The following is a 24259-nucleotide window of genomic DNA, read 5'->3' on the forward strand; positions in this document are numbered from 1 at the left end:
ATTTCCACTCCTGCTGTGCTGCTGGCCTCAAAAAAAAAAAAAAAAACCAAAGTTGATTTCATTCAATTGGGAATATATACTAGTATATCAGGAGCTAGCGCCACACAAAAAGCCGAAGGCCACCCCTGCTCGAAGGGATCCTAAGTATCCACAAAAAAAGATATACAAGTAAATCATGCCCAACCAGACCACAGCCGGGGGAGATCTCAACTGGATGGAGCCGCACCGAAACACAAGAATGGAAAAAAATCTAAGGCTCCCTCAGGTAGCCCAAACCTACCCTGTACAAGAACAGAAGTCCTCTGATGGTGGGAGGGTGCGAGGCTAAAGAGGGATAGGAAGTGGCTTTGAATATTCTTTGTTGACCCAAATAAAATGGTATTCTTATGTTTCAAGTGAAGATTCATCTCTAAATATGTGAATCATGCCCAAGTGTTGTCCTACTTGCGTAGATATCTCAGGCTAACTCCATTATAAGTTTTGTATGCGCATATACAGTATTTCTGACTCGCCTCTCTCGTTAACTGCTATTCTATTGATTCTTTAATTTGCCAATTTTAATATTATGATGGTTGACAAGAATGCTAACTTGATTTTAAGCCATTCTTTTTTCTTCTTTTTTTTTTAAAAAAAAATGTTGAAGACATCCGCAGGAGGGATTGAAGGGATCAATTATGGCACACTTGCCAATTGGCACACTAGCGTGGGATCTAGGAGCCTTCTAATCCCCCCTCATCAGTTGCACAAGTGTAGGTGGAGTATGGGCTGTTTATTTGCATTTTAATCTCCCATCTGATGAGTTGATTGGCCTGATTTATGGGCCAGGGCATTTCACGGTTTGATGATTGGCACTGTTCTCACACAAGTGTGCCCAGTTGGCATGTGTCCCCATGATTCACCACTTCATAGCTCTCTCCTCACGAATCAATTCTGCATTTCTCTTTTGTTCTTTACATTCTATTATTTTGTATTGGATACTCAATGGATCTGTCATCTCAGCGATTTTACTATTGATTTTCATTTGCTTTCTCCTGCAATGTATGGCATTGACCAGGTGCAGCCCATGGCCAAATATTGTTGGAGTGGTGTTTTTTTTTTTTTTTTTTAGAAGATGAGGAGAGTGTAGGGCATAGAGGCTGAAGGCAAGGCAAGACTTGTGAGCTTATGCTGAAGAAGTGAAGGGCAAAGTTGCCTTGGGCTGGAAAAGGGGGGAAAAAGAGAAGACAGTAAAAGAGAGTAATTGCACGTGGATGAAAGCACAGCGTTGCATCATTTTAGAAACTTAGTTGGTCTCTGTAGTTGAATGTCGTCACATGGGTGAGAAAATTTGAAAACTGAAACTGCCCATGTTTACTTGTTATCTGTAAGCTTCCATTGTGAATGAAGTGATTGAATATTGAGTTTCGGGGAAAAGGAAATGAGGATTGTATATGCTAACATTATTCCATGAAGAATGCAATACTGTTTTTTTGTTCCATGGTTTACTACATAGGAGCTTAACTGTCAACATTGCTTTGTATAGCCCACAACTCAGTTGCTCTCAATTGGTCTTGAGTGGTCCATGAATCCTGGCATTGGCTACTGTAATAGGTTATGACAGACTGCCAGGTCACGTTGTCAATGAACTGATGCCTTCTATCTCAATCTTGGCTATGCCTTCCATCTGTGATAACTCCTCGGGCTATCTCAATCTTGGATATGCTTCCCTCCCTCCCTATGCTTTCCATCTCAAATGACCCCTAACTGTCCAATTTGTGGCCCTCTCAATAGATGGTGCAATAGGGAAGTTATAATGGTCAAAAGGAAAAAGGTCCATGTATGGATGGTTGGTCTGAATTCATTGATAGTCTCATTGCAGTTGTGACAATGGTTGGCTGTCTCATCCTCTACTCCTCACATTTGGCCAATTTTAAAACAAACACATACTTATTTTATTTTTAATTCCTTGTTGATTCAAGTGGCATGGGAATATTATAATGAGAGTGCATTGTGGAATCAATCGGTTGTGTATCTTCATTATGAAAACTGGAATTAATGAATTAAATAATTATCGTCGCCATTATCTTAAGCAGTATCACAACTAACTGGGGAGAGAGAAATAGGCGTTGCTCTGAAAATGAATCAGAATTGGAAGGCTGGGTCCATGGCAAGGCAGTGTTTTGGGTGATTGAAAGGGCTTTTAGCTTGTGTCTTGATGGCCCGCTTGGACTTGTAATTTTATTTTTCTTTTGTATTTTTTGTTGTTCTTTTGGCACAGTTTTTCAATAAAATATTCATCCATTAAAAAGAAAAAAGAAGAAAAAGAAGAAAAAAAGTGGGGTTAGCTACACCAATTCTCTTTTGCCATTTTCATCTCATTATGGATCCCTGTCTTTAGATAAACTACTAGTCCTCAGTCTTTTTTACTAACTCCACTGACATCCTTTTGAGACGTACACTTCATCCCCCTCGCACCCAAGTTATTATATTAAATCACTTCCATTTCCTGGCATAGAATTTCTGAGTATCTTTTAAAAATGTGGCTTTTTAATTTTAATTTTTATTTTTTAAAGGTCTATTCGTCCACAAGTGCTTGTAGAACAAACTCAGTCTACAAGGGTTGCATATGAGCCTACTTTGGTATGTATGATATCAACCTATGTAGAAGGGTAGCCCACCATGAAAAATTCAGTTTGATCCAACATTCATGTGGGTACCGTATGAAGTTGGAGGCATTTGGATGGTTGCCAATTGCTTTCTATTATGGCTAACCTAACCATTAGATAGGCATCAGCATCCCATCATTATGGTGGGATCTATTTAATGTGCGGGTTTGATGGGCTCCACACAGGTATAAGCAGGTGGGCTCAGATTCAGTAGTGACCCTTTCAGAATAGAGGTCGGTACTGGTTGGTGCTCTGTGGGCCCCACCATGATGTGTCTTATTTATGTTGTTCATCTATTTTGCCAGCTCATTTTAGGTATGAGCACGACAACTCATTATACGGTATGAGCGAAAAAATAAGGCAGATGGAAATCTCAGGTGGACCACAGCATAGGACTGTGAATGACTAAGGAAAGGCCAATTTGTAGTTACGGTCTAGGCTCAATCACGAAATTCAGGCCTGATTATCAAATGGGCCAGGAGACCACACGTTGTGGAGAATATGTCACACTTGTAATATATTTAGGGCCCGTTTGGGAGCGTGGATTCGGAATCCCTGTATTTGAAACCCCCTTGGTTTGAAATCCTCTTGTTGTGTTTGGCACCTGGATTCAAAATCTAACTTCAATCCAAAAGTAGCTATTCATGGTGTATTTACATGGGTTTGAATTTAATTACTAAATCAACTTTAATATGTCTAATTAATGAACATATGTAACGTTTTGACACAATGGTTGTAATAAGCCCACTGAAATATATACTTTGCCTAAAAATGATGAAATTCCAAGTGTCTCGGATGGGTCACAAGCACAAGATCACATCTGAGTGACTAACCAATGATTTTTAACTGTTGATTTACATGGACAATATTGGCCAGATCATATTAAATTAATTATAGTGATGCAATTGATAATCTAATTATTTTGGGACATCATTAGTGGGCTATGTATCCAATAGAGTAATAGTACACACATGTTACGTATGCAACTATTGGAAGGATTTTGATGTAATCCAAGCTTTCAATGACCCCTGCATCTGTATATGACCCCTTGAACCAAGCTGTAAGCTGTTGTATGTGTACAAAATAAATGGATGTATATGTATACGTTGTGTATCTATTCCGTCCATCCGTTTTGCCAGATCATTTTATGGCATGGACTCAAAAATGAAGTAGATGCAAGTCTCAAATGTACTACACCATAAGAAGCAGTGGTCATTGAACTCCCACCGTTAAAAACTTCTTAAAGTCTAGTTGCCTGTTCCGAAACTTTTGTGGCCCATAAAAAAATATTTATAATGATATTCCACCACTGTTTATTGTGGTGTGATCTAACTGAAATTTGTATATTGTTCATCTTTGGCCCATGCTATAAAATGATTTGGTGTAACAGGGGAGCGGATTGGATACTGAACGCTTCAGTAGCCAAAACGCTACTGAAGTGATGTGGCAAAACGCCATTGGTTATATGCAAACGGCATGTTCCTTGGTATAAATGCTACTCCGTTAGATCCGTTAACGGATCTTTCTCCCTTTCCGCCGTGCACCACTCGGCCATGAAATCGGATGGTCATTCAGAGAAAATTCAGTTGGGCCCACTGTGAATTTATGTGATTTATCCACACCTTCCATCTGTTTTTCCATCTAATTTTAGCCGTTGAGCCCAAAATTGAAGCTTGTAAAAATCTCAAGTGGACTATACCACAAGAAACAGTGGAAATAATGATTTCCACCGTTGAAACCTTTCCAGCCCCACAGTAATGTTTATTTTTCATCCAAACTGTTCAAAGAATCAAAAAACATGGATGAAGGTTAAAAACAAATATAATCTTGATTCAAAACTTTGTAGCCCCCAAAAAATTTTCAACGGTCTAAATTCAATTCACATTGTTTCCTTTGGTGTGGTCGATTTTAGCTTTTTATATGCTTAGGTTTTGACCTAAGGCCCTGAAATTATCTTATAAAATGGATAGACAGATTAGATAAAATATATAAATCACGGTGGACCCCACACAGTTTACTTATGCAATCTGCTTCACTTGGCCACGTACCGTTAAACTCCGCGTTGCATTTTTTTTTTCTAGACGCAGATTTCTTCCTGCGCTGGGAACCCAGGCTGATGTTTGTGAGAAATCTTCCCCTTCCAAACGGTTTTTTAGTTCATTTAAAGACATGATGTAAAAAATGAACCGTGTCCAGAAATTCTTACAGTTAAAATCTACCTGGGTTTGACAGTGATGTTTACAATCCATCCATACCATTAATAACTTCATTCCTATTGGGATGAACTGAAATAAAAAATATTGCATGACTCAAAACTTCTGTGGCCCACGAATATTTCAACTGTGAAAGTTCAATTATCACTTTTTTGACCCACTTGAGCTCTAGAAACTGTTCATTTTTGGCTTTAAGTCTGACTTGAACTCAAAAACCAGATGGACGGGTAGGATTTCTCACAAACATCATGTGGGCCCCACCTGGTTCCCAGCGTCAAAAACTTCTTGGAATGTCTCTTGGCAGGAAATCCACGTCCGTGCTTGGCCGAGTTAAAAACATCCGCTAACGGATCTCCGTTGGAAGAGTATTTACTGAAAGGAAACAGCCGCTTGGTATCCAGCAATGGCGTTTTGCCACATCACTTCAGTAGCGTTTTGGCTACTGAAGCGTTCAGTATCCAATCCGCTCCCGACACAATATAAAGATTAAGGTGGGCCCGAGGTCAGGGTCTCACCCACAACGTACGCTGGATCGGCTGCGTATATGTGGAAGAAATAAAAAGGCAATCAACATCTGACAAACAACTTTTGATTTACATATTATTACAATTAAATCCATAAAAAAAAAATTTAAAAAGAAAAGAAACAGAAAAAAGAAAAAAGGAAAAGAAAGAAAACATAAAAGAAAAAGAATAAAAAAAGAGTAGTTACACAGAACATCAACAAAATTCCTTGAAACAAGCGAGTGAAAAGCTGTTCGTCGATTTCATCTTCTTGGAGCCACATCACCGTAATGCCTTTCAAGTAATTCTGATATTGGAGATGTGGGCAATCTTGTCCCGATCTTCTCCTCCTACTCTGTAGCGCTCTTCTAAGAGTGGACAGAACAGTATCTTCAATTGTTGAAGCATGCTGAGGTGTTGCAACTCCTCTGGTAGAGACCTTAAATTTGAACAAGACACGATCTCCAGATTTTGGAGGGCTTTGAGTTGCCCCAACCAACCACATGGGAACGATGTCAGCTCTGGATTACGACTAATCACCAAATGGTTAAGGTTGGGGAGGATGGGTAAGGGCCCACCCGATTGCAACCCATCATTACCTATCCTTAAAGTCAGCTTCCGTAGGCGCGGTGGAAGATTACTGGGCAACTCCTTCAGCTTTGGACAATAATTTAAATTTAATTCAAGGAGAGATGGCATAACCTCTCCAATCAATTCCCACTCCTCCCAGTTTGACATGTTTTCGAAGATGAGGGTCTCGAGCTTTGGGAATGACACGACACCACCACTTCCATCATTATTATCATCCCCACTAAACTCACCACCCACCTTTCTCGCCTCTTTCATTCTCCAAATTTTAAGGTATTTAAGGGAAGGTAGTTTCCCAAGACCTGGCAATTCTTTACAGTCACAGAAATAGAGCATCACCTTCACTAGATTGGAGAACACTGGATCCTCTATCCACTTGGGAAGCTTCCAACCTTTGTAACTCGTTATTGCCAGCTCTTTCAAGTTTGTATGGGGCTTCAGGATTTCGAGCACGTCCTCCATTCTCTTCACCTCATCATCATCCAACGCTTCATCACCTCTGTACTCATAGGATATAGCATAAATATCCTGCTGCTTATACAGTTCTGCCTCCCTAGCTTCGTCCCTGCTCTTGACTTTTTCCAACCCAATAATTTCGAGTCTTCCTTGAAGATGAAGATGATTGATCAGTTGTTTCACTTCTCCCCATTTACATCCTTCGATGCCACCCTCCACTATCAACTTTTTTATCGTCCGAAGGCTACTTAGCCTCCCTATGCCCTGCGGTAAGTACTTCAGCTCGTCAGTGCCTTCTAATTCTAGATGTCGCAGGTTAATCATTTTTGACAACCCTCTAGGCAGTTTTTGTAGCCAATAACAGTTACTGAGTATCAAGGTCTGTAAATTTCCACAATTACTCACCCCCTCCGGCAACTCCTTTATCTCTGTCGAAGATAAATCAAGATATCTCAACTGCTTCAATTTTCCCACCCCCTCCGGCAACTCCTCTATGTCTGTCAAAGATAAATCAAGATATATCAACTGCTTCAATTTTCCCACCCCCTCCGGCAACTTCTTTATGTCTGTCAAAGATAAATCAAGATATCTCAACTGCTTCAATTTTCCTACTGTTCCAGGTAATTTCTGAATGCTAGTGTAACTCAAGTCCAATGCCCTAAGGTGTCTGAAATGATTAAATAAATTGTTCGGCACCCTAGTACGCATGTAGAGTCTTGAGTTGCGTAGCAACGTCCGCAACTTGTTAGCCTTATACAAGGTGGGCCAAATGGAAGCCACTTCTTCATCACTGCCATTTAAAAAAGAATGGCGGAGATTGCTTGGGTTCAGTAAGGCTTGTTCTCTGATATCCACCAGTGAACATTCCCTTCCTGCAACGGATTTTGCAAGATCATGAACTAAATCATGCATCTTGCACTGGCATATGTTACCGTCATCATCGAGTTCTGCATCTTGGAGTAATGAGCGTCTTAGTAGATCATCAAAATACAGTCCACCAATTTCCTCCATATCTCTACTTGTGTCGGAGCGAATGAAACCTTGTGCCACCCATAACTTGATTATCACATCCTTCTCTATCGATGAATCTTTTGGGAAGATAGAGAAATATGTGAAGCATTGCTTCAAAGCAGGAGGCAAGTCATGGTAGCTGAGTAACAAAGCTGGTAAAATGCCTTGTAAGATATCATGTGAATTCCATATGTCGCTTTCCAAGACAAGCTCCCACTCCCTTCTTGTCCTTCTTGAGCGCATGGCACTCCCTATTGTCTTTGCTGCGAGAGGCAGCCCTCCACACTTCTTTACGATTTCCTTTCCAATCGCTTCCAACTCTGAACGCTCTTCTGCACTCCGATGCTCAAGCGCTCTGCGCCAGAACACTAACCAGCAATCGTCATCGGATAGGACAGTCAGCTTGTGTATGCGAACCCCTCCCATCGCTGATGCAACCTTTTCATTACGAGTAGTTACGACGATTCGACTCCCGGATGCACCATCTTGGAAGGGAGGTTTCAGTCTGTCCCACTTCTCACTTTCTTCACACCAAATGTCATCAAGCACAATCAAGAATCTTTTTCCATGCAACATTTCCCGGAGGCAAAGTTGCAATCGATCCAAGTTTAAGTTTTTGCCCTTAAACTCAGTGTCTGCAGATTTTATAATTGATTCTGTAATCTGTTTCACATTGAAATCTTCAGAAACACATACCCACATTTTCTTCTCGAAATGCCCCTTGACAATCTCATCGTTGTAGGCGAGCTGAGCAAGGGTGGTCTTCCCCAACCCCCCCATTCCAACGATAGAAATGACGACGAAGGGCACCTCATTCACCTCTCTACTACTCTCGCTCAGCAACAAGTGCAGGACTTTATTTTTGTCATCTTCTCTGCCGACAACTGACGGTTGGTCGAGTTGGGATCCTGTCTCTCGCTCTCTGATCTCGGCCTGCCTCACTTCACTATCCACCCTCACACCATTATTTATCATAATAAAATGAAATTGGCTCATCTCTTTGGCGATATCATCTAATCTTCCCCTCACCTCCCTTATCCCACTCCCAATTTTGTGGCGTAACACGACATGATTGAAGAAAGTAACACAGGAGAGGTAGCAAGTAACAAGGAAGCTGAAACAGGAGCCATCACCTTCATCTGGAGCTTGTGGTCTGAGAGCATCTGTCGTCCACTCATCTAGTATGTCATCCACATCGTAGGCCACGTCTTTGAGATTCTCCAACCACTTCTTCACAGCTTCGTCCTTCACTCGCCGAGTTTCAGCATCTTTAAGCACAGCTTGGATCGAGGTGAACGTATTGGAAAGCTTTTTGATCTCGTTGGTGACACACATCAACGAAACCGCCTCATCTTCAAGAACTTTGGCCAATTTTTCTTTGGCAAGCGAGACCAGTGAATCAACCATGTTTTCTGTTTTTGGTAGTGATGGAAAGAATGGAGGAATTTGAGTTCAAAGAGGTGTAAATATAGGAAATGGGAAGGAGTTTGAAGATATGGAACAGAGAGAGAAGGGAGGAATTTGAACTAAAATTGGTTTAGAAATAGGAAATGGGAAGGAGTTTGAAGATATGGAACAGAGAGAGAAGGGAGGAATTTGAACTAAAATTGGTTTAGAAATAGGAAATGGGAAGGAGTTTGAAGATATGGAACAGAGAGAGAAGGGAGGAATTTGAAATAAAATTGGTTTAGAAATAGGAAATGGGAAGGAGTTTGAAGATATGGAACAGAGAGAGAAGGGAGGAATTTGAATTCAAATTGGTTTAGAAATTGGAAATGTGAAGGAGTGTGAAGATGTGGAACAGAGAGAGAGAGAGAGAGAGAGAGAGAGAGAGAGAGAGATTTTCCGAAGCTTTGGTTTTGGAAGGCAACGGATGGTAAAAGAAAACTGGAAATGGTCCTTACAAACTAAGTATAATGATTGGATGACTCGATCTTCTTATCTGAGTAGAAGACTCATCTGAGTAGAAGACAGTGTGAAGTAGCTAACCATGGCCCCCACATGTTAGAACCATATATTGAGCCACTTAGACGGTTCAGTGGATCAGCCGGGCTTCCGATTAGCTCTCATGTCATAGGTTAGCAACCGAAAATCACACACATGGCAATTCGTGAAGCGGATTAGGTGAGACCCCGGCCTCACTCGAGACGGTGTGGCCCTTACCATGGGGCCCACCTTGATATAGTTATTTTCTATCCACACCATCCAACCATTTTTCCAGATCATTTTAAGACATTATTCTAAAAATGAAGCAGATCCAATTATCGGGTGGACCATATCATAGGAAACAGTGGTTATTTAAGGTCATACCATTAAAAACTTCCTAAAACATAACTAAATGTTTTGTAGCGTTTATATGCAATCTAATCTGTTGATAAGGACACATAAACCTGCATGAAGGGAAGAAATAAATATCAGGTTGATTCAAAACTTTGTGGCCTATTAATGGTCAATCACCACCTTTCCTATGGTATGTTCCACTTGAAATTTTGGATCTGCTTCATTTTTTGGATTAGCATTAAAATAATCTCAAAAAACACGGATGGACTGTATGGATAGAGAATAAATACATCAAGGTGGGCCCCACAGTACGGGCCACACCATTATGGGTGAGTCCAGGGTCTCACCTAATCCGCTACCGATGCTACGCATGAAACCAGTACCTTGAAAATGGGTGGTCAGGATTTTTCACAGGGAAATAAATCCAATCAACAATCTAAGTCATCCATTTGTTAGAGACCATCATGGATCGCTTATTGTTTGAAGCACTCCTTTTATCATTAAATCCTATCAACTCTATGCGCGAGTTAAAAAACAAAAAAAACAAATGGTTATGTAAGAGAATAAAAACTTATGGAATGCTTCAACCATCCAATGAGCGTCAATTTTAATATATAATAGCCCTTAAAAACCATGTTCTAGATCTTGTGAACGGTTCAATTAATGGATTGAAATATCAAAATATCTCAATTCTGACAATCATGAACATATCATGGTATATGCCCATGGGATAGCAGCCAGTAAAGGTGATAAAACATAAGGACCCACCAATTAAGAAAGATGTGCATATGATGTGAAAGATGAGGTACGATGCATCCCATGGAACGTGGGCGGCTGGTTTTTTCTAAAGATATCAGACAGAAGGAATCTGGTGACTCATGGAGCACTCAAAAATCAACTTCATGCATTCATGCTAGTGGGCCCCACGTAGATGTGCACTGTCAAGAGAGTTCATACCTTGTGATTATCTGCTCATCCAACCTGGAGTAGAGCAGGTCTCCGGTACTTCCATGTCCAAGATGGATCAAAAAAGGCCCGATTGAAGGTGGAAGTGATTAAGATCGTCGGAACATTAAAGTAGGCATATCTCGTCAATTAGAAAGATTTATTTGACCTATCATGTATAATTTTGGGTAGAGAAGCTACTTTAGCCACCCAAACCTACTAAGTCGTGTTGTCCACGCCTAATTTATGAGATTTCATCAAATAAATGGTGGAAAATCAATTTTATTTTCATTTTTATTATTTATAGTAAATTTTTGTTTGATCATAACTCTTCATCCTTTGAGCTTGAAGTCCCATGGAAATCAATGCGGTTAGGTTAAATATGACACTATTTTTAAGTCTAAGTAGAAATCATGACCATTTATAAATAATAAGTTTAGTATTTATCGTAAGTCATGAATTTTAGGGAGTTTGAGTTAGAGTTTGATTCTTAAATTTCTTCATAGGATTGTGAATTCATTTTTTATTATGAATCAAATTTCAAATTTCAAATTTTTAGAATTTATTTCTTTTTTTTTTTTTAATTTTCCCTCCAGGAAGATGGTGATCAACTTCAACACGTGCATTCCCGCATCACATCCCCTTCACAAGATGCATCTTATTAAGATGAGGGCACCCATAAAATCATGCTGATCAAGTTGTCGAGCTTCAGATCGAACACACGGACACGACACACATATAATAAATGACTCTATTTTAATTATGTGCACAAGTATGTATGTATCAGCCACAAAAGTATTGAATCGAGTTGATATTTATTGTTTGGGATCCCCTCAGTAAGAATGACCCGATGAATGGTGTGGATGGCATATAAACATCATAGCAGGCCTTGCAGTATGTTGGGCAAAAAATAAATATTGGGCCTAACAAAGTTTCAAGAATGGCATCATCTTCACTGCCGCACCAGCAGTTGACCCACATAAATTTGAATCTCTCATTTTTGGGCCCATGCCCTAAAATTGATTTGGGCATAATGGATGAATAGGGTGAATGTTTTACAAACATCACGGTGGGTCAGGCTAGAGCAAGTGGCCCGTGTGAGGCGGTCCTCACATGTGTGAAGTGGGTGGCTCGTGTGAGTTGGTACGCGTGTTATGTCCGACCCACAAAAAGGGTTCAGCCAAGTCCTAACCAATGGGATGTATGGCTTGGGCTATAAAATAAAAAGATTAATTAAGCATGCTTTATATTTTTAGGCTGGGATTTGGATCTATCACAACCTTGGGTACATGCTTGGCAAAGGTGGATGGTGTGGGTACGAAACACATACATCAAAGCGGGCCTTGGAAGTTTTCAGTGTTAGATGTTCTCACTATTTTTGCTGACGTTGGACCCTAGAAAGGTTTTAACGGTAAGTATTTAATCTCTGCTGGTATCTGTGGTGGGGAGCTAAGGATCTGCCCCACGAGTGGGCTGGGAGATGGATAAAAGGTGTGAGTATAACCGTACGCCCAATGTCAATTTCATAGTGACCCTTAAAAACTGTTCTGGATCTTGTGAACGGATCAGATTAATCGATTGGGATCTCCAGATATCCCAATTCTAGCAATCATGAACATACCGTAGTACACTCTCATGGGGGAGCGGCTAGTAAAGATAATAAAATGTAACAGGACCCATCAGAGGATAAAGATGCCACATGATGTGATAGAAGAGGCATCCAATGCCCATTTTTTCCAAAGATATCAGACAGATGGAATCTCGTGACGCACCCAGCACTCAAAAATCAACTTCATGCATTCAAGCTAGTGGGCCCCACGTAGATGTTGACTGTCAAGAGAGTTTATAGCTGATGAGTGATCTGCTTGGCCACCAAAGCCTGAAAACAGATGCTTCCAACTAAGATGGATAGCCGATGCACTAGATTGCTGTATGTGTTAGTTTGGATAGTTAAATTGCACAAGCCATTAGCTTGGGCTAATCATTTATGCCATTGCATAATTGCATAAGCAATTGCTTGGGTTGGTGGCTTTTTTAAAAAAAAATTAAAAAATCATAAAAAATGATATAAAAAATTGATTTTATTTTTAAATTAAGAAAAACTATATATAATTATTACGAGTGATTGGAGTGTACATTGATTATTAAGTCATTTATATATTGAGTTATATTATATTATATATGTTATTACGAAAATTGAACTGACTTCACGTATGAGACACGTGGTAGAGAACCATCAGAATAGACTCCTTGAACCACCGATGAGTCTACTACTAGAGAATTTGAGCAGAGTGAGAAAATTCGATGACCGAGTTGAACTAGTCAATCAAACTCGGTACTAAGATTCATTGATCAACATGGACCTCGAATATCGACATAAACCTCAAATACCGACCTCGACCCCAAATACCAAACTCGGCCTTGACTTCGGAACATAAAGACTTGAAGAGAATTTTGCAACATGCAAAAATAGAATCGATCCGATAAGATCATAGCCGAAAATCACATCGATCGAGGTAAAATTGGAGATATTTTCAAGAGTAGATTCAAACTCTAATACGGGCCTCTACAACGTATCCAACGAATATAATCAGATACACAAAAGTCCTATAAATACATCATCCCACTCTATGAGAAAGGTACGCACAAAATTTCAACTTTAGTCATACCTACTTTACGTTCATCTATTTGACTTAGGCATCAAAGGGTTCTCAGCTACAACCGTCGCGCTCGGTGTTCGTCACCTCTCTATTAAAATGTAAAGATCTAGCAACTTATATGAGGAGTTACAGGATCAACCAAATGCAAGCGACAACAATATATAATAAAATAAATTTAAATAATCAACAAAACTAAAAAAGAAATAATTATTGAAAACTAAAAATGTAGAAACTATATTGATAACTTGAATTTTGATAAGTTAATGCATATAATACAAGGTTCAACTTACAACTTATTACAATATATAGAAAACTTGATGGTTGGCCATTGTAGCATGGCATACTGTCATGATTATGTAATTATACCATTACATAATCATGAGATACTTTAGTATGCCATGACATAAGCGATCTGAGCCATGGTATATGATTATGCAATTACATAATCACTTATGCAATAGCACATGATAAGACTACGTGTGGGCCCACCTATGATATAGGTCCCATGCCCATTCAGTACATGTCCAACTTGGTGATTGGCTATCAACCCCAAGGTAAGGGCAACGACGAACTTAGGTGATGTAGAGCGGGTCATGGACACTTTCATGTTCAAGATGGACTAGGGAAGGCCCGATCAGAGGCAGAAGTGTGATCCAGACCACCAAAATGAGTTATTCTACGTACCATATATGATTTTGAGGTAGAAGAAGCTACTTTAGCCACCCAACCCGCTATGCCAGGTTGACCACACCAAATTTGCTAGATTACATCATATTGACGGTCTAAAATCCATTTTATTTTTGTTATTACTATTTATAGTAAGTTTTAGTTTGATTATAACTCTTCATCCTTTGAACTTTAGGAGTTGTGTCCAACATGAAAAGTGCTTAGAAAAGTTAGGAGATTAACATGGTTAATCCAAATAGGCCACCCAAAAACCATGTACTCCAATAGGAATCATGATTGTCTATAAATAGTAAGTTACACCCTGATGGATAGCTCAAGTGGTAGACTGAGTGAAAAATACCTCATTTCAACAATGAGGTCTTGGTATCGATCCCCAGTGGGGGTGGCTAACACTGAAGTGTGCTCTGACAGTGGAGTGTACTAACAAGCTAACAAAAAAAAAAAAAAGACAAAGTTTACTATTTATAATAAGCCCCGAATTATAGGGAGTTCGAATTGGAGTTTGATTCTGAAACTTCTTCCATAGGGAGTTCGAATTGGAGTTTGATTCTGAAACTTCTTCCAAAGTCTGATATCACTATTTAAAAAATTGTAAATTCATTTTTCTCATCCATCGATTCATTTATTTTCTTATTCCCCCCTGGATTTGAGGCATCTCCGTGAGGAATCCAGAGAGACCCCGTGTACATTTCCAGTTGTCCCCTTGAGGAAGACGGTGATCGACCTTATCATATTGTCTATGAGAGCACCGTGGTGACTACCTGCTCATCCAACCCTTTCACAAGATGCATCCTATCCAGACAGGGGCACCCATAACATAATATTGATCAAGTTGTTGGGCTTCAATTTGAACACGTGGACATATATACAGTGAATGGCCCAATTTTAATTGTGTGTATGTGTCGGTCACAAAAGTATTGTATCGACCTGAAATTTGTCGTTTCAGATCCCCCCATTAGAAATGATCTGGTGAACAGTGCGGATGGCATATAAACATCACAGCAAGCCCTGCAGTACGTTGGGCGGAAACTAAACATTACAACGGGCCCTAACAAGGTTTCAACAGTGGCATCATCTTCACTGCCACACCCGCAGTAGACCCACCTAAATTTGAAAATGCCTGGGCCCATACCCCAAACTGATCTGGGCAAAACGGATGGGTGGGGTGGATTTCTTACAGACATCAAGGCCGTGGGGCCCAACTTGCGAGTGTTGTTAATTTGGTGAGGTAGAAGCTCAATAAAATCATATCCACTAGCCAGGTGGGTATAGTTGATGTAGTATCCCTAACAGATGAATGCAACAGTATAGATTCTGTGGGGTCTTCCATTTTTAACAGCTCAGATGTTGCACGTTGTTTGCGGTTGCTGGATAATAATCTGTGGTAGGCTGTGATTGATGTGGACATTCCCATCCGATAGAGGAAATACTCCCTGAGTTGTTAATGGGCTGGGCTCAGACCTGAAAAAAAAATCAGAATTTTGAATAGGCCCAGCTAAAACAATTCAAAATCCGGGCTGAGACAAACCCCAGGCCTGCCCACAATCCTAATTTTGAGTATCTTTTCAGGTGCGGAGTGCTCAAGTGGTAACAGCCTTTTGCGGGCCCCACGTGGTGTGTGGATGACATCCAACCTGCACAAATGGTCTAACCCATCTTATTGTCTGCCTAGTAGAAAACTCAGGCCAATCCAATAATCAGGTGGACCACAACACCATAAATAATGTACAACAGCAAACAAATCCCGAATTCACGTAATGGGACCACATGGTATGCTTATGGTATCCAAACCGTCCAAAAGGTGCAGACCACCGTGATGATGGGATATCCCCAAAAATTGGGCCAATCAAATCGTCAAGAGGGCCCAACCACTAGGAAGTTTATGAGTTCTTTTTCATTTTTTTTTTTCCCTATGGTGTGGCCCATGTGATGGTTGGATCAGATTGATTTTAATGGGCCGCTGTTATGATGCAGGTTGCATACAACCAAATACCAAGTGAGGCCCACAACACCCCACTAATCACCAGGGGAGTGTTCCCCATCAGACACTCAAGTAGGGCTATCCAGACCATTCAAATTGCGAGTCCCATCCACAGTTGCATCAGAACTCATTGGCATTCACCTTACGTGTCTGGACCGTCTTAGTCCACTTCAGCACTCCTGCAGGAATGGCAGAAATCAGATGATCATAAACATCCATGATTTATCTTCTACTAACGATTATGCTACTGATTGGATGGTTTTGATCAACCCATCTGTATTACTTCTCCGAGGCAGCATATAAAGGAGAGTGGACTGTACTTGATGGATGGTCCGGATGTGCGATTCAAATGCCAACGTGTCTAAATGAAGACACTATCTTTAATAGAATCTTATTCTATAATAAATCCCAAGACCCAATCCCACAAAACCCTTGAGACAAAAACATTGATACTATGGCAAATTATAGTATAGTTAATACACATTCACCAAGAAATCACACATATGGCATTATAAGTAACTCAAATAATCAAACAAACGATGATTTGATGGTCTAAATTGATATCATCGATTCGGTGATAGGCAATAGCCCTAATTCAGCAAACTAAGTGTCCATAATAAGAGTCTAAGATTATTCAGCAAATCTAATTTTAGACTACAGACCTATGACAGCGCTTCCATAATTTAGACAGTCTAATTTAGGGTTAGCCAATAAAGAGTACAGTTTTTCTAGTGCTTGGATTTCAACAATCCAAAGTGCCAAACAAGACCCATATCACTACTCATGCATTTTGAAGTTTGAATGCATCATACATGGGCTCACAAGCACTCCACTCCTTTCAACCTTTTTGAGGGGTTTGGTTGCTGAGTTTTACATTTCTCAGTTTAGTAATTTCTTTTTTTTAAAAAAAAGAAGAAAGTTCTTGGTTGGTTTTTACATTTCCCATGAATTCCTTTTGGTCAAAAATCTTGCCCCAACTTATAGGTGGGGGAGTGGAAAACTTGGGGAATTAAAACAGGATTTGAAGCTCTTCTAAGGTTTTCCCAGACTTACATGAATAAAGTAGTGGCATAAGTGTATGGATCTCTATAAATACAGTCTTACCGTTTGGGTGTACAGACCAAAATCATGCATCTGAATGATACAAAAAGTCCTTCACAACTCCCAAGAGGTTCTCTGGGTCCCACAGACGAATTGGACCATACATACATGGGTCGCTTAGAGGTCCCACAGTCTAGGATGACGTGGGTTCCACAGGTGGAGCTAGTTGGCCTAGTGGCCCTCCATCAAAAGAGACTATGATTTCTGTCTATTGGCACAATCATCAGGATACTCTATCCATACACCTGACCAAGATGAAAGCCTTGGGCATGCCCACGCTTGTATCTCACATCCAAGGTTTGGCTCTTGCCACATGGAATTTGAGAGTCCAATCCCAGCTTACCAACTGGAAAAGAAAAAGGGCGGACATGCACCAAAATGGTTGCACAGATCACAATCTCACCCAATAGCTAACTCAGAAAATGCTGCAAAAGCATGGAAAATATATCTGAATTATTTTTTTTATAATTTAGGGGGGCAATACTATATGGAATACTCAATGAGGCATAGTTTCATCATATCAACATTTTGTCAGCAAAATCAAGACGGCCCGTTTGGATGCGCATGTGAGATGAATTGTGAACGTTCCTTGTAAACAGTCAAGTCTGTAAAAAGTTTCAGGTGGTGTTCCTCCAATTCCTCAGTATCATAAAAGAAATAAATTGCAATTGGGTCATTCCATCTTTATTAGACTAGTATTCAATTCAATTGGATAGATCATCCAAATGTGCCCACACCCTAAAGGTGCTGGAAATTAGCTCCTTGAACAACATCAAAAAACACAAAACAATACGACAATATTCAACAATCGAATTTCAGTGGCTTAATCAACATTAAATGACACTTGAATCGGATATTCACTAGTTCAAATAGAAACTATATCACACAGTAAACTTTTTTTTTTTTTTTTGCATAGCACATTGACAACTCATTATCTGCACACGCATATAAGGTGTAGTTCATCTGAATTGATAATCAGGTGAGCCCTGATAGGACAATTCTAGCCCTTGGACTGGAGCACCTCCTTCAGGGTAAAAAAGGATAGTGAGAGGAGCATGGGTTGATGTGTTGTAATTTCCCCTAAAAGTCTTAGAAGTCCTCAAATACAAAGGCTGAAAATCCTCAAATAGATCATTTAGGATTGTCAGACCTGTGTGTTTTTCGGGGTATGGCCAAAATCCAAGGTAGACCTGCCTAATGATTGATTCAGATCTTTTACACATTTGCCACGTGCCCAAATCTGAGTAGCTTGTAACTCAAGAAAAAAAAAAAAAGTGACAGATGGTGACGTCCAGCCATTACTCAAGCTAAAGACAGGTAGCTTACTGATGGTCGACGTCAAACCAGAAGAGCAGAGCAGTCCGAGTATAGACAACCCTTACTCGCTGCAATGCGAGTGTCCCACTGGTCTTAATGGCCTTTGCACCCCCCTCAATCCGTGTCCTGGCAACTGTAACACTGTCCCTATGTCCCTTCACCGGTGACGAAAAAGCATCAGGACCATTGGCTGTGCTCACAATTGCACAAGAGAGGTAATCCAAGGGGTTTTCCTCACACTGAAGTATGCAACCTTCAATGGTCAGTCTTCCACTTCTGTGAAACAAGCAGCAACCTAACTCTGCTTTCACAGTTAGGTTTGCCACCTTGCAGGTGGACAGAAACTCAAATGCACTGCATCGACGTGAGAATAAATCACTGTTTCAAGAAAAAATATTGAGAGGGAACGACTGTATGATCCTTGGCCTGAAGATATGCACAGAAACCTCAGGCCCACAGTTCATATGGTGAGCTATTGTTCAGCAATCCAGACCCTTGTTGATTTGATTGCCCCACTGTGGATGGATAGTGCCCCAAAGTCGTGAAAGCTTCTATGCATCCAATCTTTGACATTTTTGCATCGGATGCGGACCGTTGCTGCTGTATTTCATTCTTAACTTCTTCTTCTTCTTTTTTGGCATGGTTCACACATGATGGGGTCCATCAGATCAATGGTCTGGATCAGCGGACCACTGGGCCTTCTTGTACAAACTCAAGGCCATGGTTATTGTAACATATTCTCTTGGTAGGACTCATATAATTTCTCAAACATTAAATGCAACTAAGTGGACAACATCCACCAACCTGTCCGAGCCTCGAGAACAACTCAATATTGTGTCATCGGGAAGATCGCCCCCTCCAATCTGAACAAAATGAGCAGTGATAGAAGTCGAGAAAATGGAAACTTTTCTGTTGTAATTTAGGATGTTTCCGATATTGATCTAGATAAAGAGCACAATAAACATTTTTTCTATGTTAGCCTTGAAAATCAGCAATTAATTCCCAATCCACTTGGCCCCAAGTCTTGGTTTTGAGCCCACTTGACCATAGGCATCAGAGTTATCTTACCTACAGAAAATATCAGGAATCAATTGGCAGCAGAAGGATTTGGGAACAACATCAGTTGTGAGATGACAATTATACGGTCCTCATGCATCAGGTTGTGTAGTGTACTAAAGCATTCAGCCCATACAGGTAAAGTCCAAATTTCCGTGATCCCAGACCATGGTTCTCATAGGCCACACCATGGCCAAGTGAAGCACTAACAATCTCCTATACTGTAACTAAAACCCTTTGATCATTAGCGTGCAAATGGGCAATTAAGAAACAACAGTTGGAAAAAAAGGCCAAAAGATCAGATGGCTACGATGTTCACCCTTGAGCATCATGGTGGGCTTCATCAAATCAAAGTCTTAAGACATGGACTCCACTCATATCAACTGCAGGCATTAGAACACCATGGGTGTCTTGATGCATCAGGAGATTCAAGAACTTATATCCTCTAAAATTTCAGTATCATCATCTTCGCCTTGTCACTGCTAATAGGGGTCATAAGAATACAAGCAATGATTGAAAGTGGGTTCATGTGTCATTTGGTAACCATCCCACAGCATAAGATAGAACTTCATAAGCCTTGCCATCCATTACTAATGACAGTGGCAGGAACACAAACAAAATCAGTTGAAAAAGGATGACTATAGGACATGTTTTTAAACTCGCTTATTTCATTTCGGTCTTAATCAAGATATATGATGAGTATGCCAACATTTTTATTTTCAAGCTTGTATGCTGATTGGCAAAATATCATGATCAATTCTAGTTCAAATTCAATCCGCTACAATTAGCTAATTCTTGACAAAGAACTGTCCGGTGTAATGTTCTCATGGAAAATGATAGCATGACGAATTTTACGAGCAGCCCGAACAGCTGCCTCTGATACCACAATTGCAGACGTACCGAAAAAATCTCACACTATAATTTGCTACGGGGGATTTCACATGAGATCATTTCTTTTGCCATATGCAACTAACACTGGAAAAGCACCAAAAGGAAGGAAGTGAACATACCAGGCAAAGAGGCTTGTTTATCTGAATATTAGAGGCAACATGATTTCCACCAGCAGCAATGAGAATAGTGTCACCAGGCCTTTACCAAACATACCCTTGGTTAGGTTTTCAACATTTCATCTTCTTCTTGTTTACCCTGAGCTTGGACAGTATAATCCACTTACCTTGCAGCAGAGACTGCAGTTTCAAGGTCAGGAAAAACTCCAGGCTCGTATGCATTTTTTATGGATGGCTCTACACGTAGCCATAGGCGAGGGTGACATGCCAGGTATCGCCATCTGTGGCAAACGAGGGCGGTGTTATGCCTATCTGCAAACCCAACAGCAGGATGCTAAAAACAGATCCAGAAACAGAAATTCCATAATAATGTAATAACCATCATGTAAAGCACATGTCCCCTCTAAAGAAGAGGATCATGCAATAAAGCTATCCAGCATTAGCGTTCAAGGAACAGCATCCCCTTTTCTCTTTCTTAATAATATAAGCAAGTAGCAATGATAAGCTTAGATGTTTTGTGGACGAAGGCTGGGGATACACTGACTGCCATCTTATCTTACACGCTGAGGATATACTGAGCGCCATCTTTTCTTACACACACACACACCCAAAAAAAAAAAAAAAAAATCCGATTGGTCCTATGGAGCCCCTCCCAAGGTTTGCCCTTTTGATGCAGGCTGAACAGGGCCCAAGCTCCACAACTGGCCCATCAATTAGGAGATCAAAGCCTTACTTAGGCAGCTAGCTATGCAAAATCAATTAGCCAAATCTTCTTAAATTCATTCTTATTCCTTAGGCATTTTTTTAATTACTTTTCCACTTTTGTAACAAGTCATTAATTGTCAATGACATTATGAACCTACCTTCTTTGTAGGTCTAAGGAGTCTATTTAAGGGCCTTACATGAGTAGTCCCAAAGCACATTTGAATTGATTAAAATTTCTGGAATTTTCTTTCTACTTTGTTTGTGGTTCTTGTGTTTTAGATTGAAAGTGCCTACATTTAGATAGATCCTTCCAATCAGCTGGCTGTGCCACCTCTGCATGATTAGCCAGAAGAAATTGAGTGCTCACTTTGATAACTTGCAGAAAAGAGAGAAGGTGATCCCCAATTGCTACAAAATACGCATGAAGAACGCGGAGTCAGTGAACCACTTCTGCATTCATTGTGTGTTTGCTCATGTGGTCTGGCATAACAGTCTTGCTATGTTAAATATGCATTGGGTGATGCTGGGGTCTATTGATTCTCTCCTTTTGGTGTGGCATGGTGGAGAGGAGTAGTGGGGTAAGGAAGGGCAGTTCAGAGATTGGTTTTATTTGAAACTATGTGGGCATTATGGGGAGAGAAGAACAAAATGATTTTTGGGGACATTAGTAAAAAGGGTAAAGACTAATGTATTAGATTGGGTTAATTGTTTCTTAGCACCCAACTGTAGTGAGTGGGTTGTTGTAAGTTTTCGCCGTTTGGCATTTTCTAATATAAAAATCAAAAAATAAAAATAAAAAAGAAGAAGAAGATTTTAGCTAAGAAGAGTGTTGGGTGGGGTCGTTTCCAAGTTTAAGCTTTTTGGAAGACAAATAAAATCTTTCAGCCTCGTATGTATCACGACATAATACTAGTTAATTACTGAATCTTTAAAAAAACAAAAACAAAAACAAATTTCATTGAAGTACATGCCAAACATTCAGAATCCAAAGTAAATGAAATCAATAGAGAGAATTGGGGCTTGAGAAGGTTACCAGGAATGGGAGAGAGGAAACTGAAGATGTGCATGAGGCATCCATCGTCCAGACTGTTTATACTCGAAACGGAAGAGCTGCTGCATCTCCTCCACCTCTTTTTCTCTTCCATCTCTCTCTCCGACTTTACAATTCCAAAATGCCCTAAACCTTCCTTCTGTTTTTTTCTTTTCTTTATCTAGAAGATCGTTTTTGGTAGTCCGCGTCGCTACTCGAAAGGCTGCTCCATGTATTAATACACCAAAGTATCTCAATGGAAACTCATCATCTCATCTTTTAGACTCATATCATATGCAATTGGATTGTTGGTTTTTTTGTTGTTTTGTTTTTGCACCGTTCATCTTCTTGAAAATGTGTGGCCCACCTGATGAGCGGACAGATTATGTTCATGGTGGATCCACCTCATTAATAGACCAGATCTGATAGAAATCTGCTCCATTGGCGCCTGTCTACCAAGCACAGACTCTTCAACCAGTGCAAATCCGCACGGCATCCAAACGACCCCCTTTGACTTTCGGCAGAGGAATGAAACCGAAGGATTGTACCATCCAGTCGTGGGCCACATGGAACAGCAACGATTGGTTTTAAACGGTTACAAGTCAACTATTGATCTGGGCCGTCCATTCCTCTTCTCCCACCTAGGATATGTCCCATGAAAGGATTGCAACGAGCAAACGGTCCACATGTCCAATCGGTTGGGTGGAGAGCCCTATGTGATGTATGTGTCTTATCCATGCCATCTACCTGTTTTTCCCTATCATTTTAGGTAATGAGCCGAAAATTGAATCATATCAAAAGCTCAAGTGGACCACACCACAGACAACAGTGGGAATTGAATGCCTACCGTTCAAAACTTCTTGGGGGTAACAGAGATCTTGAATAAGCTGATATTTTTGTTTGCCCTTCATCCATGTCTCTGTGACCTTATGAAAAGATTGGATGACAAACAAACATCACCGTGGGCATCATTTTTTCCACTGTTTCGTGTGGTGTGGTCCACTTGACCTTTAGATATACTTAAATTGTAGACTCATGCCATAAAATGATATAGAAAAAACGGATAGAAAGTGTGAATAAAACACATACATCCACGGTGGGCCCCCACAGAGTTTAGCCAGTAGGCATTCTGCTTCCCATGAAGATTGAATCAGCTCCAAACTCGGCCTGGTCAATTCAACCCGAGTTCAATACTTGCAAATGAGAACCAGTCCCAAATGGTTTGGGTTCAGCTTCAACTTAACATTTGGGATTCTTTTTCTTTTTTTTGATGTATTTTTTATAGTTTTCCACTTTTAAGTCTTCCAACTAACTCTGTTCATGGTACTGATTTTTCTAAACAAGTGAAAGATGGCGAAGTACCACGAGTTGCAGTACATTGCCTGGTGCTGTTTCATTTCTCATTTTAACTCCCGCCACTGATTCTGATTTTAGTTGTGTTTGGAGGCAGCATTTTAAGATGTGGCAGCTCATGCTCTGCAGCAACATGAGTCTGAGTTCAGTACCTCCATAGACAAGGGGACACACCTTTTTAAGTAATGGAGACCATTCATCCATGCAATTGCTCCACGGCAGCAAATCCAGATTCACTTCACTGACAATCCCAGGCATCCGATCAGTGGACCCATTCAATCATGTTCCACGCCCATTCTACTTCAAACTATCCGTTTTCAGGCAAATACTAAGATGGGTTTAATAGTTTGATTGACCAGCAGCAGTGATCTGAATATTTTGACCCCATTCAGACACCAAAAACAATCCCAAATCATATCATACAACTCCCTACAGTCCGTTTGGATGCCTGTAAAATCCTTAATTTTTAAAAGGATTACAGGTAAATTGGATTGCAGGGTATGTTTAGATACACTTGCATTTGCTAGCAAACACATTCAACCTTTTAGTAGTGATCTGAATCTGGACAAAAAGCCACGTTTCAGATTATAGGAGAAGTCTTTACAGCTGAAAAAAAAAACATTAAATATATTAGAACATACACACCCATGATGTGTGGGGCCCACCCTAATGCATATAGTTCATCCAATCTGTCCATCATGTGCTCCCCTATTGCCCCAAA

General features: G+C 40.3%; 2 protein-coding genes across 2 annotated transcripts in view; both read right to left on the bottom strand.

Moving 5' to 3' along the window:
- The window catches only part of LOC131250748 (putative disease resistance protein RGA3), a 53905-nt gene extending 44584 nt beyond the window's left edge, over positions 1-9321 (bottom strand). Inside the window, exon 1 of the mRNA XM_058251035.1 lies at positions 7425-9321. Coding sequence (XP_058107018.1) covers positions 7425-8823 — 1399 coding nt within the window. The 5' untranslated portion in view covers positions 8824-9321. The remainder of the gene's footprint in view (positions 1-7424) is intronic.
- An 8409-nt stretch (positions 9322-17730) lies between these two features.
- Positions 17731-22374, bottom strand: LOC131250757 (F-box protein SKIP5). Its single transcript, XM_058251046.1, has 5 exons — positions 22189-22374; positions 20618-20762; positions 20454-20532; positions 19192-19250; positions 17731-18741 (listed from the first exon to the last, which is right to left on the bottom strand). Exons 1-5 carry the CDS (start codon positions 22298-22300, stop codon positions 18393-18395), a joined length of 744 nt encoding a protein of 247 aa, XP_058107029.1. The 5' UTR covers positions 22301-22374; the 3' UTR covers positions 17731-18392.
- Between the last annotated feature and the right edge of the window lie 1885 nt (positions 22375-24259).

The sequence above is a fragment of the Magnolia sinica genome, chromosome 7 (genome assembly GCF_029962835.1).
Source record: "Magnolia sinica isolate HGM2019 chromosome 7, MsV1, whole genome shotgun sequence".
NCBI classification, from domain to species: Eukaryota; Viridiplantae; Streptophyta; class Magnoliopsida; order Magnoliales; family Magnoliaceae; genus Magnolia; species Magnolia sinica.